The sequence below is a fragment of the Gracilinanus agilis genome, chromosome 6 (assembly GCF_016433145.1).
Source record: "Gracilinanus agilis isolate LMUSP501 chromosome 6, AgileGrace, whole genome shotgun sequence".
NCBI classification, from domain to species: domain Eukaryota; kingdom Metazoa; phylum Chordata; class Mammalia; order Didelphimorphia; family Didelphidae; genus Gracilinanus; species Gracilinanus agilis.
This window is the reverse complement of record NC_058135.1, coordinates 277,004,684-277,024,627: the sequence shown is the minus strand read 5'-3', so window position 1 is coordinate 277,024,627 and position 19,944 is coordinate 277,004,684. Positions and strand designations below refer to the sequence as shown.

General features: G+C 33.4%; 2 protein-coding genes across 2 annotated transcripts; both read right to left on the bottom strand.

Moving 5' to 3' along the window:
- Positions 1-6,429: 6,429 nt before the first annotated feature.
- Positions 6,430-7,973, bottom strand: LOC123252660 (olfactory receptor 5M3). Its single transcript, XM_044681926.1, has 2 exons — positions 7,959-7,973; positions 6,430-7,365 (listed from the first exon to the last, which is right to left on the bottom strand). The coding sequence occupies exons 1-2, from the start codon at positions 7,971-7,973 to the stop codon at positions 6,430-6,432; spliced, it is 951 nt and encodes a 316-aa protein (XP_044537861.1).
- A 10,612-nt stretch (positions 7,974-18,585) lies between these two features.
- LOC123251743 (olfactory receptor 5M3-like) lies at positions 18,586-19,518 on the bottom strand. The gene has a single exon (XM_044681035.1). The coding sequence runs from the start codon at positions 19,516-19,518 to the stop codon at positions 18,586-18,588; it is 933 nt and encodes a 310-aa protein (XP_044536970.1).
- Between the last annotated feature and the right edge of the window lie 426 nt (positions 19,519-19,944).

The window sequence follows — 19,944 nt, the reverse complement described above, 5'->3', positions numbered from 1 at the left end:
GGAACTTAAAGTGCATAGTAGATAGAGTTTTAGATTGAGATTGGGAAGGCTCATCTTCCTGAATTTAAAATCTGATTTCAGACACTTACTAGCTTTTTGAGCCTGGGCAAATCATTTAACCCTGTTCGCCTCAATTTCCACATCCATAAAATGAATTGAAGAAGGAAGTGGTAGACCACTCTAGTATATGTATCAGGAAACCACCACCACCAAAAAAGGGGTCACACAGAATCAGACACAACAACAAGCCATATAAAAAAGATTAGGAAACAAACAAACTCATGACTCTTCAGTGTACTGGAGGTGAACGTTAGATAGCTGACAAGTCATCCACTGTAAGGAATTGAAATAGAGTAGAAAAAATCATCAGAATCAGACAAATGTTCTGGAAACATATAGTGAATTTCATGAGAAATGGTTGTTGGTGTCACAAGGATAACTTGACACTTTCCACTAATAATTTGTCAACATTAAAAAATTTGAGCAAGATGATATATACATACATAACTTTTCCCAAGTTTAATTCTTCTATTGTTTTAAAAGTTATCTTAAATCATGATTATTATAGCAGAGGTAGGAATGAGTATAGCACTTAAATTTAGCAAACAAAATTAGACACACTATCAAGATTAAAACTAAAGTTGAGTATACCTAGGAACACTATGTCTCTAACATCTAGAGAAGCACATTCCCTCTTGATCTCACAGATACCAACAACCATCCAGAGAAGAACATGATAGAAGGGAAAGTATAATGGATTAAGAGTCAATAAACCTCAGTTTTCTAGGTTTCAAATGAGATTTCCAGCTGAAAGCACCTTCAGAAATCATATAGTCCATTTCATTAACAAATTAAGACAGAGAGGCTTAGAACAATTAAATAGCATATTACTTACCCACACTTTGTTTTCTAGTAGAGTTTGAATTCCATGACTAAAGCTTCAAATTATTGGTATTATTGTTGTCTGTTGATTTTATATTTTTAACAGTTTCTAAAAGTCATTAGAAGGAAAGCAAATATATATATATTATACTGTTCAATTTTTAGCACAAATTCCTTTCTATATATAACTTGACCCCCACAGGAACCTTGGGAATTACTTAAATAGCCTAAAGATCATTAATCAAAACTTTTTATTTTTCAGATTATTCACCCAGAGAGGTTTTAAAATTTGCCTAACCTCACACATTTAGCAAAAGGGAGAGCTAAGATTTGAAGTCTAGTATTAGGATCAGAAGACAGTAGATCTAGAGATGGAAGGAATCACAAAGTTTATTTAATCCAAATTCTTCATTTTACAAATGAGGGAACTGATGTCTAGAGAGATTGTATCTTTTGTCAAGTCACATAAATAGTAAATGGCAGAAATTGGATGTGAAGCCAATATTTAAACACCAATTCTTTGGATTTTCATCTTGATTAATGAGCCAGATTCAGAACAAAAACTAAAATGAGTTTATTGTAAATATGTCCAGGTAGCAACACATTGTTGATTAATCACTGTTGATCACTGAACATCAGCAATGTATTGGAAATGTGGTCAGCTTTTTTCGGTAACTTTCATAAAGAAATTTGGAATACATTTATATCAGTAAAAGAGATTGAGCCTTTGCACCTCAGTTCCTCCCCAATGTAGGAAACATATGGCAATTTCCAAATGCAAACAGGTAGAGGGTGACTTGACTAAATGACAAATAAGAGGGAACAGAAAGTTGCACTGAATGATTCCTCCCCTCAACACTAATTGACAAATAGTCCTAAGAACAATGGATGCTTGAGTCAGCCTATGTGGGATCCATATGGATTCCAAACCTAACTGTCAGCATAAAATTCTCTGACTCTAGTCCCAGTGTTCTTTTCAACTGTACGATAGAGATCCAGTACTAATTCATAGATCCTCTTACTCACATCTAGAGTTCTTCCTTCTATAACTCAACATCATTCTCTGGTACCACTTTTTCAATTGAAAAATAAAACTGAGTGATCTCTAAGATCCATTCCAGACTAAGCTTCCAAAAACTGTAATGTGAAGAAAGCACCAAATATATCAATGTCGAATGAATCAATTTCAGTGTAGAGAAAGAGATGCAAATATGATGCTGAATTTCTAAGCAGGAACCTTCAAACTTACCTATGTGAAGTTTGATATTTGCAATAATTTCATGCAAGTAATATATGTGACAATTATAGCATTTGGAAGTATTTACAAATGAGAAAGGAGGAGGGGCCCAAATTAAGACTTCTCCCTGAAGCATTTCTCCAGGAGAGCTAGGAAAGATAATTAAAATATCTCTTCCTGAGAAATCCTTGAGGAAAAGATTACCACTTAATTCATAGTTGTTTTGGTAGTTTTGTTTGTTTTTTTTTAATGAGAATTTTAAAGGAGTTTAGATGTTTTCCTCCTTGTGCAAGTGGTAATTAGGATTTGTGTGTCCTGGGAGTGTGCAATTGGCTGCCAGCATTTTAGTTGAGGAAAAATGCCATTGATTTACCTCACCAATTCATAGATGAAAGCTTTTCAGAGCTGGGAGGATCTTGGAACACAGGATTCTAGAACTAGGTGGAACTTTTAAATGTAGATTGCAAAAGTTAAAAAAGACTTTAATAAAGAAAAGCAGCAGATTAACCAGAATTAGGCAACTGCAAAATAGTAGAAGAAAAACTGACTGCAGCCAGAAAAGTTCTTTTGAATCTAGATTCTGCTTAGTCACTAATGTGTAATGTTTGTTCGGGTTAACTTACTTCTATACCCATATTTTTTTTTCTAAAATACCTTTAAACTCTAAATCTATTAGCCAATGTGTCTAAAAATTACTTAGATTTCTTTGAATGGGTCTATATTTCTTACAAACCCTTCTGCTTTTAATTATAATTATGATCAGTGAAACCCTTTCTCATCTTCCTCTCATAGAAAAAGCCCTCTTTTCCATTTTGCTGCCATCATAGGACCATGAAATTCCTACCTGTGTCCCTCATTGACAGGTCAAAAACATGACCACTTGAGTATATGGTCAAGAGACGAACCTACAATCCTTGGACTCATAGAGTAAGGGGAATGGACAAAAGCAGTGAATTCACTTGAAATAGTATATCTGGTGCCTAAAAGAAATGAAATGGGAAGATGAAGGAAAGATAAATATAGATAAATCCTTCAAATGTGCTACCTGAGTTATGGAGACGAAAAGCTTGGAAGAGTGTGAGTGGGAAATATGGAAAACTATTATAATGCTACTGTGTCAATTATTTAAAAATCATTTTCTGGCTACGGTAAATTATCCTTCAAGGAATACAATGATAATGAGCAGAAAAAATGAGAAGCAAAGTGAATGTAAAGGATAAGAGACGGCTTAACTTTAGTTTCCTTATCTGCATTTGATTCAAATCTATGATTTTTGAAGATGGAGGCTTGAGAATGATGTGATAGAGACTTGGTACTTTTACAGAATGGTTTATATTTTGACTGAAAATAGCTATTTTAATTTTGCTGTAAATTATACTTTAATTATATTTTATATTATACTCCTCTTCTCAGTCTCCTTCATGTCTGTCTTCTGATGATCCTTTTAAACAATCATTGATGCCCTGGATATTGACTATATCCTGAAATATCTTGGATATGTTGTTTTTTTTTGTTTTTTTTTTTTAAGGGAAGAGAAGGAACCTTGAGTTGGAGGTAGAAATAGTGGGTTACAGAGTACGATTTCAGCTATCCCTATGGGATGTGCAACTTGAAAAAGAAGCCTAAGGTGTACTGATGGAATTTTCAAGAGGCTCATAGAATAATAATTGGCTATTTTTCTAAACAAATGGTTAGTTGATACTTCATTAATGAGAAGTCTCATTGTTCACCATATGGACCCAATCTTTTGGGACTTGTGTCTCAGATATTTTCCATGTCAGAAAAGTCATCTCACCTCTTTCAGCCATGATGAACTCATTTACAATGATCCCCTCACTGATCTGCCTCCCATGTCCTTATAAAGGAAATAGTAATAGAAGAAACAGTTATCAAGTAATCTCATTTTAGATTTTTATTTGGAGTAACTTCAACTGAAATAAAATTAAACATGTATGTGGCATGATTACTATAATACAATTTTTCCCAAAAGTGAAATGTTCTCTAAGTGAAACCCAACCATTAATTATTTATTTACTTCCCCCCCCCAATTGTGCCTGTGAATATACTTCATATTGGAAACTGAATTATGTTAGGAGCCTTCTAAGACTACAACAAATATAGAAAAATATAAAAATTATTTTCTTTTAGAGATCTTGGGAATCTTCTATTTCCAAATACACCTGAAAGCTTTCTTTAAAAATCATTTAATCAGAATGAATCCTAAAGTAAGGAAGTGATGATCGTTTTCCTTCTCACCTTCAATGCTTCCCTATCTGGTTAGCTCCTCCCAGGAATTATGACTTCCTTGTCCCAAACTAACTATGGGAAAAATCAATGAAAGCATATAAAAATGAAATTTTTTAAAGCAAGCATTCATATCTATTTATATTTATCTTTTTCATTCCAATAGATTTACCAAAAAGTTATTAGTGATTGAATTAATCCCCATTCAGTTTAATGTGCATTGTTTCTATTATGTACCAGTCACTGTGCTTTTTGTTATGTATGAGATTCAAAAAAGAAAGCCAAATAAGCTTCCTTCTTCAAGTAACTTGCGTAAAGCTATGGTTAGAGTGTTCACCAGGAGAACAGAGAAGTAAGTATAAAATAATGGTTATGAGACTTGCAATTTTTATTGTTATAGAGACCTCTCTATGTGCAAAGAATTTCTACAATTGAGGATGAATCACAACTCTCCCACTTAGAGTACTAGAGAATTGTCTGGAACTTTGAGAGACTATATAGTATACCTATAGTTTTACAGAGAACAGGTGTCAGAGGCAAGAATAGAACTCAACATTTCTGACTTCAAAGCTGGTTTGTTATCTACTATATTATACTGACTCATAGAATACATTTAATGAATTGAGAATAATCACTAATGGAAAAATTAAGAAATATCTTTTGTCATTTGTTTCACTCTGCATCAGTTCCTGGAGGCCTTTCCAGTTCACATGGAATTCCTCCAGTTTATTTTTCCTTTAAGCACAATAGTATTCCATCACCATCAGATACCACAGTTTGTTCAGCCATTCCCCAATTAATGGACGTACCTATTTTCCAGTTTTTTGCCAACACAAAGAAAGCATCTATGAATATTTTTGTACCCATTTTTCCCTATTATCTCTTTGGGGTACAAACCCAGCAGTGGTATGGTTGAACCAAAGGACAGGCTGTCTTTAAAGTCCTTTGTGAATAATTCCAAATTGCCTTCCAGAATGGTTGGATCAATTTACAACTCCACCAGCAATACATTCTTGTCCCAATTTTGCCACAGCCCCTCCAACATTTATCACTTTCTTTTGCTATCATATTAATCAATCTGCTAGGTGTGAGGTGGTATCTCAGAATTGTTTAGATTTGCATTTGTCTAATTATAAGAGAGTTAGAATAGTTTTTCTTGAGCTTATTGATAGTTTGATTTCTTTATCTGAAAACTGCCTATATAACCTTTTTTAAAGAAAAGAAAAACACTTTTTCAAATTTCCATTGCTTCTTCTTACCCTCAAAATGAAATCTAAAAACATATTTTACTCTAAAATCCCCATATTGCCTGAACCCTTTCTATTCCTCTAGTCTTCTCAAACCATTTTCCCTTCTACATACATACAACAACACTTGTGTCTCTTCTATTCATTACACAAGAAACTCCATCTCCTAATTTGAGCGATTATCATTAATAATTCCCCATGTTTGTCATGCTCTGTCTTTCTCCTCATCTCCAACTAAAGGTTTCTTTCAGGTGCCAGTTAAAACCCCAAATTGTACAGAAAGTCTTTTCTGATTCCCTTTAATATTAGTGAATTCCCTCTGTGATTATGTACAATTTGTCATATGTACATGTCCAAAAATAATTTGTACAGAATTATTTAAATGTCTTTCCATTAGATAGCTAGCTCATTAAGGGTGGGGACTTCTGATTTTGTTTTGTGGTTTGTTTGATTTTTTTTGGTATTTCTGCATATTTTTATTGTTGAGTGCAATGCCTGGCATAGAGTTGGTGCTTAATAAATGTTTTTTTTTTACTAGACTTGAAGAAGTTAGTAACTTCACAACAGATATGTCAGTGTAGTATTTTTTTCATTATAGTATTAATGTGCTTCAATAGTTCCATTCACGGAGAAAATTGATAGTTATTATAGATGCCTTCTCTGGAGCTTAAGAGGATGAATGTCTCATTGTTTCTTCTCTTACCCCATCAAAATGGTGGAACAAAAATCTAGCGAATCATGGTGATTCATTTTGACATTTAAACACAATCCCCACAGAAGCTCAAATATTCACAGGACTTAGAAGGATAGAGAATATTTTTATTTGATTGAACATGTTTTGCCAATCAATCTTATCATGGCTTCTTTCACATCTTTGTTTCTCAGGCTATAGATCATGGGATTCAGCATGGGAATTACTGTGGTATAGAATACAGCCACCATTTTCCCCTGCTCTACTGACTCCTCAGTGGGACGCCTGAGATACATGAAGATGAGTGTCCCATAAAATATAACTACTGCTGTCAGATGGGATCCACAAGTAGAGAACGCTTTCCTTCTTCCTTCTGCAGAACGCATTCTAAGGATAGCAATGAGAATAAACAGGTAAGAAATAATTACAACAGATAAGGAGTATGTGAAATTTATACCAGCGAGAATGATCATTGTATACTCCTTTACATATGTTCCAGCACAAGCCATTTTGATAAGTGGAGGGTCAGCACAATAGAAGTGGTTGATTTCAACATTGCCACAGAAATACAACCCATAAGTCCACAGTGTTGCTGCCAAACTAGTGAGGAAACCATATATATATGGGAAAGAGATCAGTCGAAGGCAGACAGTTCTTGACATCTTACTGCCATAAAGCAAAGGGTTACCAATTGCCATGTAGCGATCAAAAGCCATCACAGCCAAAATAAATATTTCTACATGGACAAGGGCAATGAAGAAAAAGCACTGAACTAAACAATTGGCATAGGAAATAGTTTTAGTCTCTGATATCAAATTTTCCAGCATTTTGGGGGTAACATTGGTGGAGAACCACACATCCACAAAAGACAGGTGACTGAGAAAAAAGTACATGGGACTGCTGAGCTGGGGACTGAATTTGATTAGTATAATCATGCCAATATTTCCAACAATGGTGATTATATAGACCATTAGAAAGATGACAAAGAAGACAACTTGTAATTCCTTGTGACTTGTTAGTCCAAGAAGAATAAATTCTGTCACATCAGTGAAATTGAGCATTTTCTCAAATCTTGTCTTGAAACAGATATGCTTCGTTGCCTAATGAAAAAAAAATAGTTGATAAAGATATGCATCATTATTTCATTTTTCATTCATATTTTTTTTCCTAAATATTGGTTCATCTGGGCCTGGTGTCAGGAAGACTTACCTTTCTGAGTTCAAATCCAACCCCACACACGTACTAGCTCTTTGACCATGGGAAAATCAAAAAACCTGTCTGTCTCAGTTCTTCATCTATAAAATGAGCTGGAGAAGGAAATGGCAATCTGCTCCAGTATCTTTGTGAAGAAACCTTCAAATGGGGTCGTGAAGAGTTGTAAATGACTGGAACAACTGAACAACAAAACAAAATTTTCTTAAAAGATATTTGNACACACACACACACACACACATATATATATATATATATATATATATATATATATATATATATATATATATATATATATATGTATACACCAATATACATATATAGGCATGGCATGGGCAAGATCCTATTTCCTTACTTTTCCACTGAAGAAAATAAGCACAGACTTTTCCTGTGGTATACAACATGCTAAGATTCTCTATGTTTATTTTTCTTTTTTTTAGCCTACTTTGTGACTGATCATCACACCGGGTCAGTATGGCTGCATGGATAAAGCTCATGATTCATTTTCTCTACATGTAAAAATGAGGAAAGATTCCTAGTTATTCCATTTTGTGGCTTTTGAAAAATACTAAGTTATGAAATGATCTTTGGACTCTTAGTGAGCAAAATGTTTCCATCCACAGAATAGAAGAAATTCTGGGAATCTGAGATATTATTTTATGTATCACTTTAGTTTAACAAAGGAGGAAGCTGAAATCAAGAGAAGGTAAGTCCAAAGTCTGTTAAGAGGCAGAACAAGAACTAAGAAACACATCTTGTGAATCCAAGTCTATTTTTTAAAATACATGCATATATAAAATGATCATTTTAAAGCAATTTAATGTTAAGTAAAAAAAAAACTTATAAAATAAAGACTCACTAACCAGTTGCTTCTTGCCTTACTCTCTTCATGTTTCGTATGGAAACAAGGTCTAGGACAAGGACTAAAGAAGGTATAGATGGCTCTCTTTCCTTCCTTCTCCTTCAAATGCCCTCAAGTGTGATATTTCCTGGGCATTGAATGATTTTACTTTAAGTCTCTATTTGTGGGTTACTAACTTATAGGAAAGCAAAGTTAAGCACGGTGCCATCTTTCTTCAAAGGACATCATACGGCTTTGTGTCTAAAGGAGATGATTTCCCCAAAACATCAAAGATCTCTTCTGAGTCTAGGAAGAGGAAGGCAAATACAAAAAGAAGCCAAAAAACAAATTTCAACAGTTTCAATAGGCATCCAAAAAAGAGTTTGGTTCTGAAGAAATGTGGATCATCTCTCTTGAGAAAAGAGAACCTTGACTAAGAACTGATGAGAGAATTCTATAATAAGGAAAATGTAATGATTTACTTTCTTTGGTAAAAATGAATTATTCTTTGCCCCTTTAATGCGAATTCAACCCTACATTGGTGTATATATGTTGGTACATATGCATGCATGTATATGGACAGAAGTTGCAAAGAAATAGATTTAAGATTATTATAAGGTAAGTAATTCAATCAGGGATTCTTAATCTAGGTTTCTTGAAATTCACAGGACAAATACACACACTATTTTAATATAATTAATTTCCTATTTATTTTTATGTATGTTATTTTATTTTATAGTTTCCTTTTAAAAATCTATTCTAAGATGGAGTCCACACTGTTCATTAGCCTGTTCAAAGAGGCCAGTACAAGTAAAGCAAAGATGTAGAACCCTGATATATAAAAGACAGCTGGACTGCTTCAAGAAGGAAAGGGTTCTGTTTTTCAGTTTCTTTGGATATCTTCCCTCAGAAGCTAGAAAACATTTTGATGATAATTTTAGAGTGGGGATTCCTTATTGATGTGTTTTACGTTATATGGACTATGAGTTTCTATACACATATGCATACATACACATGCAGCCTTTTAGCATTTCTAAGCCCACATAATTTATATGCACATTTCTCTCTTTCTCTCCCTCAATTATATATATATACATGTATATACACACATACATATATATATACACATATATGCCCAGAAACATTCATACACATACAGGCATACACACATATACACACATACATATATGTATTATATATAATAGGAATATTTGTGCCTGTTGATGTATATAAGTATATATTGATACACATTTTTCAAATATTAAGGAATTTGGATTGGAATCTAACTAAAGGCTTATTCCCCCAGCTTTAACACACATGTGTACATACAGCCACACAAATTTACATACTGACAAAATGTTAATATCTTAGAATTTAAGATTTCACAGTCTATCTACCAAAATCATACCTACAAAGAATTTCTAGTGTAATTCATAATACAGATGATTTTCTAACTTCTGTGTGAAGACATCCAGAGAAACCAAAGACTAGCTCTTACATTATCTCATTCCACTTTGAAAGAGGATAATAAGTTAGGAAGAATTTCCTTAATAGACTATACATTTGTGTGTGTATATATATATTCAACATCAACATGTATCCTCCTGTATTTTAATAAAGAAATATCTACTGCCTTCAGAAACAAGAACCCAGGAGGATGCTGTTGTCCTGGTAATGCCCTATAAGGACAGAATATAGGATGAAGGAAGATAGACCCTAGATGGCACAGAGGACAGAGTTTTGGTCTGACAATGGGAAGACTCATCTTCCTGAATTCAAATATCATCTCAGACACTTACTAACTGTGAGAGCCTGAACAAATCATTTAAGACTGTTTGCCTCAATTTCCTCAACCATAAAATGAATTTTAGAAGGAAGTGATAGACCACTACAGTATATGTGTCAAGAATCCACCATCACCACCAAAAAAGGTTTCACACAAAGTCAGACAAAAAAACAAGCCATAAAAAAGATGAGGAAACAAACACTCATGAGTGTACTGGAGGTGAAAGTGAGGTAGCTGACAAGTCATCCACTGTAAGAAATAGAAATAGAGAAGGAAAAATAATCACAAGAATCAGACAAATAATCTGGAATTATACAGTGAGTTTTATGAGAAATAATTGTTAGTATCACAAGGATCTCTTGACACTTTCCACTAATAATTTGTCAACATTAAAAGAAAAAACACAATTTCAGCAAGATTATATATACATACATAAATTTTCCCAAGTTTTATTCTTCTATTGTTTTAAGAGACATCTTAAATCATTACCATTATAACAGAGGTAGGAATGAAAGTAACACTTAAGTTTAGCAAACAAAATGAGACACACTAAAATTGACAGTGTCCATAGGAACACTATGTCTCTAACATCCAGAGAAACACATTCCCTCTTGATCTCACAGATACCAAGAATCATCCAGAGAAGAATATGATAGAAGGGAAAGTACACTGGATTAAGATTCAGTAAACCTGAATTTCATAGGTTTCAAGTGAAATTTACAGCTGTAAGGACCTTCAGAAATTATATAGTCCAATTCATTTAGCAAATTAAGACAGAGAACAATGAAATGACATATTACTTACCCACAACTTGGTTTCTAACAGAGTCTGAATTCCATGACGACTAAGGCTTCAAATTATTGTTATCATTGTTTGTTGATTCTTTTTTTTAACAGTTTCTAAAAGTCATCAGAGGGAAAGCGAATATATATATATGTATACATATATATATATAGTACTGTTCAAATTTTAGCACAAAGTCCTTTCCATATATAACTTGACCCCCCCAAGTAACCTCGAGAATTGGTTAAATAGCCTGAAGACCATTGATCAAAACTTTTCATTTTTCAGAGAAGTCACCCAGAGAGGTTTTAAACTGATATCTAGAGATATTGTATTTTTTGTTAAGTCACATAAATAGTGACAGGAATTGGATGTGAAACCAATATTTATACACCAATTCTTTGGATTTTCATCTTGATTAATGAGCCAGATTCAGGACAAAAATTAAAAGGAGTTTATGTGTCAAGGTAGCAACACATTGTTGGATGATCACTGAAGATCAGCACTGTATTGAAGATATGGCCAGCTTTTATCCACAACTTTCATAAAGAAAATTGGAATAGGTTTATATCAGCAAAAGAGACTGACCCTTTGCATCTCAGTTCCTCATAGCAATTCGCAAGTACAAACAGGTAGAGGGTGAATGGACTAAATGACAAATAGCAGGGAACACAAATCTGAAGACTTATTGATTCCTCCCCTCAAAACTAATTGACAAGTAGACCTGAGAACAATAGATTTTTGAGTCAGTCTAACATTAAACATGAAATTCTCTGACTATAGATCTTTTCAACTGTACTATAGAGATCCAGTACTAATTCATAGATCCTCATACCCACAACTAGAGTTCTTCTCCCTATACCTCAACATCATTCTCTGGTACCACTTTTTCAATTGAAAAATAAAACTGAGTGATCTCTAAGATCCATTCCAGATTAAGCATCCAAAAACTGTGATGTGAAGAAAGCACCAAATATATCAATGTCAAATGAATCGATTTCAGTGTAGAGAAAGAAAGAGATGCAAATCTGATGCTGAATTTCCAAATTTCTAAGCAAGAACTTTTAAACTTACCTATGTGAAGTTTGACATTTGCAATAATTTCATGCAAGTAATATATATGATAATTATGGCATTTGGAAGTATTTACAAATGAGAAAGGAGGAGGGGCCCAAATTAAGACTTCTCCCTGAAGCTTTTCTCCAGAAGAGAAAGATAATTAAAATATCTCTTCCTGAGAAATCCTTGAGGAAAAGATTATCACTTAATTCATAGTTGTTTATGGTTGTATGGTTTGACTTTTTTAATGAGGGTTTTAAAGGAGTTTTGATGTTTTCCTCCTTGTTCAAGTGGTAATTAGGATTTGCATATACTGGGAGTGTGCAATTGGCTGCCAGCATTTTATTTGAGGAAAAATGTTATTGTTTTACCTCACCAATTCATAAGTGAAAAATTTTCAGAACTGGGAGGATCTTGGAACACAGGATTCTAGAACTAAGTGGAACTTTAAAATATAGATTGCAAAGTCACTTAACTTCAATTACTTAGCTCTTACCACTCTTCTGCCTTGGAATCACTGCTAAGATTGTAAGATGTAAAGTAAGGATTAACATAAAAAAACCCTTTGTAGCCTAAAGACTTCTGCTGATATGATTAAAATTCAATAGAAAAAATGTCCATTTCTACATTAAATATAGATGATAGATAGATAGATGATAGATAGATGATAGATAGATAGATAGATAGATAGATAGATAGATAGATAGATAGATAGATAGATAGATTACAAGAGCTAGAAGGACATCATTAAAGAAAAATAGCAGATTAAATGGATTCAGGCAACTGTAATATAATAGAAAAAAACTGACCAGAACCAGAAAAAGTTACTTTGAGGCTAGACTCTGCCAGTCACTAGTGTGTAATCTTGTTCAGTTTAACTTATTTCTGAACCTATGATTTTTTTCTAAAATAACTTTAAACTATAAATCTATTGACCTATGTGTCTAAAAATTACTTAGATTTCTTTTAATTGGTTTATATTTCTTACAGACCCTTCTGCTTTTAATTGTAATTATGATTAGTGCGACCATTTCTCCTTTTCCTCTCAACATATTAAAAAGCCCCCTTTTCCATGTTTCTGCCATCAGAAGACCATGAAATTTCTACCTGTGTCCCTCACTGACTTGTCAAAAACATGACCACTCAAGTACATGGTCAAGAGGGAAACTGACAGCCCTTGGACTCATAGAGTAAGAGGAATGGATAAAAGGAGAGAATTCATTGGAAAGGACATATCTGGTACCTCAAATAAATGAAATTGGAAGATGAAGGAAAGCTAAATGTATATAATCCTTAAAATGTGCTATCTGTGTTATGGAGCTGAAGAAATGGTAAGAATCTGAATGGGGAATATGGAAAACTACTGTAATGTTACTGTGTTAATTATTAAAAAGTCATTTTCTGGTAACAGTAAACTATCCTTAAAGGAAAATAATGGTAGTAAGCAGAAAAGATGGAAGAGCAAAGTGAATATAAAGGATAAGAGAAAGCTTAACTTTAGTTTCTTTATTTACATTTAGTTCAAATCTATGATTCTTGAAGATGGAGACTTGAGAGTGATAGGATAGAGATTTGGTAGGTTTATGGAATGGTTCATATTTTGAGTGAAGATGGCTATTTTAATTATACTTTAATGGTCATTGTAGGCTTATGCTCTTCTTCTCAATCTCCTTCAGTGTGTCTTCTGATGATCCTTTTACCCAGATATTGATGCCCTGGATGTTGACTGTATCTTGAAATATCTTGGACATGAATTTTTTTGTCAGGAAAAAGGAGCCCAGAGTTGGAGGCAGAAATAGTGGTTTACAGAATTTCATTTCTTTCAACTATCCCTATGGGATGTGAAACTTAAAAAAGAAGCCTGATGTGTACTGATAGAATTTTCAGGAGACTCATGGAATAATAATTGGTTATTTTTCTAAATATTTGATTGGTTGATACTTCGTGAATGAGAGGTCTCATTGTTCATCATATGGACCCAGACTTTTGCAACTTGTGTCTCACAATTTTCCATATCAGAAAAGTCATCTCACCTCTGAGCCATGATGAACTCATTTACAATGAGCCCCTCACTGATGTGCTTCCCATGTCCTTATAAATGGAATATTAATAGAAGAAACAGTTATCAAGTAATCTCATTTTGGATTTTTATTTGTAATAACATCAACTGAAATAAAATGAAACATATCTGTGGCATGATTACTATAATACAATATTGCCCAAAAATGAAATGTTCTATGAGTGAAACCCAGTCATTAGTTAATTATTTACTTTTTCCAAAATGAGTCTATGAATATACTTCATACTGGAAGCTGAGTTATGTTAGGAGGCTTCTAAGACTTCAAGATCTAGGAAAATGTAAAATCATTTTCTTTTAAAGATCTAGGAACTCTTCTATTTCCAAATACACCCTGAAAGCTTCCTTTAAAATCATTTAATCTGAATGCACTCTGAATTAAGGAAGTGATGATCATTTTCTTTCTCACCTTCAGTGCTTCCCTATCTGATTAGCTTCTCCCAGTAATTATGACCCCCTTGTCCTAAACTATTTATAGGAAAAGTCAATGAAAGCATATACAAAATCAAATTTTTAAAAAGTATGCAATCACATCTATTTGTATTTATCTTTTTTCATTCCAAAAGATTTTCAAAAAAGTTATTAGTGATCCAATTAATCCTTATTCAGTTTAATTAGCATTGTCTCTATTATGTGTTAGCCATCATGCTTTTTGTTATGTATGAGATTCAAAAATGAAAACCAAAAAAGCTTCCATCTTCAAGTAACTTGCATGAAACAAGGGTTGGAGTGTTCGTGGGGTAAAGTAAGATTTATGTTCAGAAAAGTAAGTATGAAATAATGGATATGAGACTTGCATTTTTTTATTGTTATAAAGACCTCTCTGAGTAAAATATTTTTACCATCGAGAATGAATCACAACTCCCCCATTTAGAGTATTAGAGAATCGTATGGAACTTTGAGAGACTATATTGCCTTCCTAGACTTTTACAAACAGCAGGTGTCATAGGTAAGAATAAAACAGCATTTCTAACTTTAAATCTGGCTTGTTATCTACTATATTATACTGACTCAGAATACATTTAAGGAATTGAAAAAAGTCACTAAAAGGAAAATTAGGAATGTCTTACGTAGGGATACTGTTAGGTTGAGTAATGAAAAGAAAATTATTTAAAACCTCACAATATAATTGGCTGCCTCATATTTTCCAGTGAACAGGAACATCTGTATTGACTTGAACATTGGCTATAAGCAAGTTACCTATGCATTGGTGATTAAAAAATAAAAGGCAAGAACATCATTATCATCCTGTGACACATACATAAAAAACTTTCAGGAATGCCCTTTGTACCTGCTTCTAACAAAGTCTTCCCCACCCCCCCGTTTATTTCTTCTTTTCCCCAGAACCATAGAAGATTGCTGGGAGTCCAAGAGTAAAATCACATTTTGTAAATACCTAAATATTTTCCATGGATCAGGATTAATTTATCAATTGAATTATTGTTAAGCCTTGACTATGTCTTATTAAGAATGGATAAAATAATCTGCAAGATTATGTGAATTTCATATGTATACAAATATGGATGTACCTATATTTATATACACACATAAATATCCAAAATCACAACAGACCTTTAGAGCTAAAAGAGACATTAGTTACTATTGCATCCAACTCCTTTGTTTCCTAAATTACAAAATTGAGACCTATCCAGAGAGAGGATGTTGTGTTTTACTCCAATCACAGCTAATGACTCAGAATTAGGAATCAGAGATTAGAGCCCCATAGTAATATATTCATTTTATTACAATACTTGCTATCTTAAACTACCCCAGAATATGACATTGCTGTGGTGGTATTGTTCTTTAACTTGAATGTCTTTGAGGAGAGAGACATTTTAAACTAATTTTCATTCTTTTTTTACCTCGATTAATAGTTAATCTTTTAAGTTTGTGCTAGATGTGAAGCCATTGATGGGTTCACTGATGGGTTCATTGATGATCCCATGAAATGGGATGCCCTATTGATGGCGATCTCCAAACGTGCTCCAGTTCATGGATGAGGTGAGGCTGATCATATCAGTGTCGAGAATATAGCAAGACCTCAGTCACTCTAAAGGTTTTGACTTTGAGCATCTAAGTGTTTGTTCTCTATGTCTTTTGGGGGTGGGTGTGTAGATATACATACACATATTATATAGGGGATGTCTACACATGTAATAAATGTACAGATAAACTATTTACAGAGTATATGTCTCTAATTGTTTATATACTATTCTGTATATTCTTTAATGTGTGTATTCTCGTACATATTGTATATATATATAAATATACACTTGTGCATGTCACATATATTGTGTGTATGCTACATATAAGAAATATGTACCAATATTTGTCTATATATTTGTATATATATATATATATATTCATATACTTTTGTATATATATACATATATATATGTACACACAAATATATATTCCTAGGATAGTATACAAATATCTATATCCATATTTCTATATTTTTATATCTGTGTTATATAAGAAATATGTCTATCTATATAGTGTTTGTATGCAGACACACAAAGTAATACATATACAAGCCATCAATGGCTTCACATCTAGCACAAACTTAAAAGATACACATGCATGCATATATGCATGTCTCCTCAAAGCCAATCTATTTGGAATGATTTTGGATATAATTAAGGAGAATATAATTGGGGGGGATTTGCACATGTATATAAGCACACACATGCACAAACATATACACACATACACATATATGCATACATACCCATATATGCACAAATATACATGTGCATTCACATGAGTATATATTTGTGTATATTTATTTAAGAGGGCTTTTTTTGTATGCCCACATCTGGTAAGATAGAGACTCACAGATGAGAGATAATAGTCCTTCTGTATCTTGATTTTAGGAAACAGGAGGCCTCGAGGCTTCTCTGTAAGTGTCTTGCCTCCATATTAAAGGAGCTGGACTGCTGCCAAATCTGTTACTTTTGAAGATATTATTTTAAAAAAAGGAAATACATTCAAATTATTGTATAAAAAGTATCATCAAAGGCATTTTTTGATGAAAAAGGAAATAGGTATATCCCTGACCAGGATGAGAGAAAACAAATGAACAGTTTATATGTTTCATTGTTATTTTTGAGTTATTAGAGAAAATAATACATTTTCTCCCATCATCACCAAGTCTCTGCATGCTGGATAGAAAATGTGAGGTAAATATATGGGAAGTTGTCAATGAGAGGTGGACAAGGTGGGCAAACATGTGTGAGTAGCGGTGTGCAGCACCTGAGAGGATATCAAATTAATGATTACAGATCCTTTGGAGAGGAGGAGAACATTGTTTATCATCTGCACTATATTAGCATGTTGAGATTATTATAGTTATCAATTTATTATAGGCACCTAAACTGCCTTAGTAAAATATTTACCCTCACCCTAAACTATTTTCTAAAGAACTTAGATCACAGGTAGAATATTGATTTTTTAAAAAAATAGAAAATTAGATTTCAAAATATTTTCTCTTTCCTGATTTTTCTCTATGATAAAGCTGTAGAGTAAGGCTTTGTCTCACCACCCATCTTGGTCTCCCTGATGTGATTCGGCTACAACTTAAGTGCATTTTAGAATCCAGGTTTGAGGATAACTTCAAATGTTTAATCTTCTGATCTGCTGTGGTAGAGAAGCAAGAGGATGCAGTAAGATGTAGATATAATTGTTGGGGAAAGGGGTCCAAATATCTATATCTGTCGATTCAGCCACTTCCTAGCCAAAAGACTTTATGCGGTTGCACTTCCCTCTCTGTGTTATCGGTTATACATCTATAAAATGAGGTCAATTCTTACTTTTCTCTGCTTCTTGGCTTCTTCGGAGAAAAGAACCATATCAATTCTAAAGAACTTAATAAGAATGAATGACTGTAGTAAAAATAAGGCAGGGATTATAATGATAATAACAATTATAGAAATTACATTATAACAATATATAATATTTTAGGTAAAAACAATATTTTCTATATTAAATATTAGGCATCATAGTTCTTAGAAAATATTTTATTGTATAATATATGTTATTTGGATCAGATTAAATGGATCACTAAATATGATATGGCTGTATAAATATAGTCAAATAATAGATCCTTTACATAACAATATTCTTTGATGATTTTCATTTAGTATGCTAATTCTGGACATATAACACAGAATTTGTCCAGGGAGTATTTGTCCAAGTGTATTATAAGTCCTAATTAGTTGCCAATATAATTGAAAAGCAGAGAAAACTCAGGAAATCACGCATTTCTATGATGAGCCTTCATGAGAATGGATACAATGGAACAAATTAGAAAATAGAAGAGTCTTCATTTCCAAAAAATATTAGTTATTTTACAGTAAAAACATTAAAAATTAGTTGTTTAGTGTCATCCTCTCAAGTCCAGTTATAGTGGGAACTTTCCTATTGTCAAATTGTCCAAAAAGGATCTCAGTACAACATAACAGCACTGATTTTTTTCTAAATGCCAATATCTTGTAAAACTTGTGGAATAACATGTTGTTTGTCTTTCACTTTGTTTGACATATTCTGCTAATAGCTTTGCCCATGGCTTCTTTCACATCTTTATTTCTAAGGCTATAGATCATTGGGTTCAACATGGGGATAACAGTAGTATAGAAGACAGCCACCATTTTCCCTTGCTCTACTGACTCCTCTGTGGGTGTCCGGAGATACATGAAGAACAGAGTACCATAAAAAATTATTACAGCAGTCAAATGAGACCCACAGGTGGAGAAAGCTTTCCGCCTCCCTTCTGCTGATCGCATCCGAATGATGGCTATAAGAATGAATATATATGAGACAAAAATGACAGACAGAGAGTATGAGAAGTTAAGGCCAGCAAGTGTACGCATGGTGTATTCTTTAATGTGAGTCCCAGCGCAGGCCATTTTGATGAGTGGTGGATCAGCACAGTAGAAGTGGTTGATCTCAATGTTTCCACAGAAGTATAAGCCATAGGTCCACAGAGTAGAGATCAGACTAATAAAGAAACCATAGAGGTAAGGAAAAGAGATAAGTCCCATACAAACATTTCTTGACATCTTGCTTCCATAGAGCAATGGATTTCCAATTGCCATATAACGATCAAAAGCCATCACTGCCAGGATGAACACTTCCACATGAACCAAGAAGATGAAGAAAAAACATTGAACTAGGCAACCTGCATAGGAAATTGTTTTAGTCTCAGATAACAAATTTTCCAACATTTTTGGAGTGACATTGGAGGAGAACCACACATCTGCAAAAGAAAGGTGGCTAAGGAAAAAATACATGGGGCTACTGAGCTGGGGACTGATTCTGATTAATATAATCATGCCTATGTTACCAATAAGGGTAATAATGTAGATGACTAAAAAAACAATGAAGAAGAGCACCTGTAATTCCCAACGATTGGTCAATCCCAAAAGAATGAATTCGGTCACATCAGTGAAATTGAGCATTTTCTCTCTTCAGACCCAGGTGAAGATGAATGAATCTGTCCTTCCCAATAAGATAAAAAGAATTAATCAATAATAATGAGCAAGCTTTTAGTTTTTCTCTCTGTTAACTCTTTCTAATTTATTTTCTCCTAATGGCACTGATGCAACTTTCCCCCCGTTACTGCTCACCTACAACCCCCCTTTTTTCAATCACAGTCCTAAAAGTCTTAGCATATTTATAACTTACTACAAGCATCATGAGGAACTCTTTGATCTAGCTACACTGTCCTTTCTGTTTCATGAACAAGGCATTTGTTTCTCTTGATTTTTGGATATTTCTTCTAGATATTTTCCATCCTACGAATGCAGAAAGAAAATGGGTAGAACTGAAAAATTACAAAGCCACTATTGGAAGGCTTCTAAGTAAATCTACAGATTTAGACACAC

Excerpts from the sequence above, each read along its gene's own strand:
- LOC123251743 (XM_044681035.1), bottom strand. The coding sequence starts at position 19,518 with ATGCTCAATTTCACTGATGTGACCGAATTCATTCTTTTGGGATTGACC.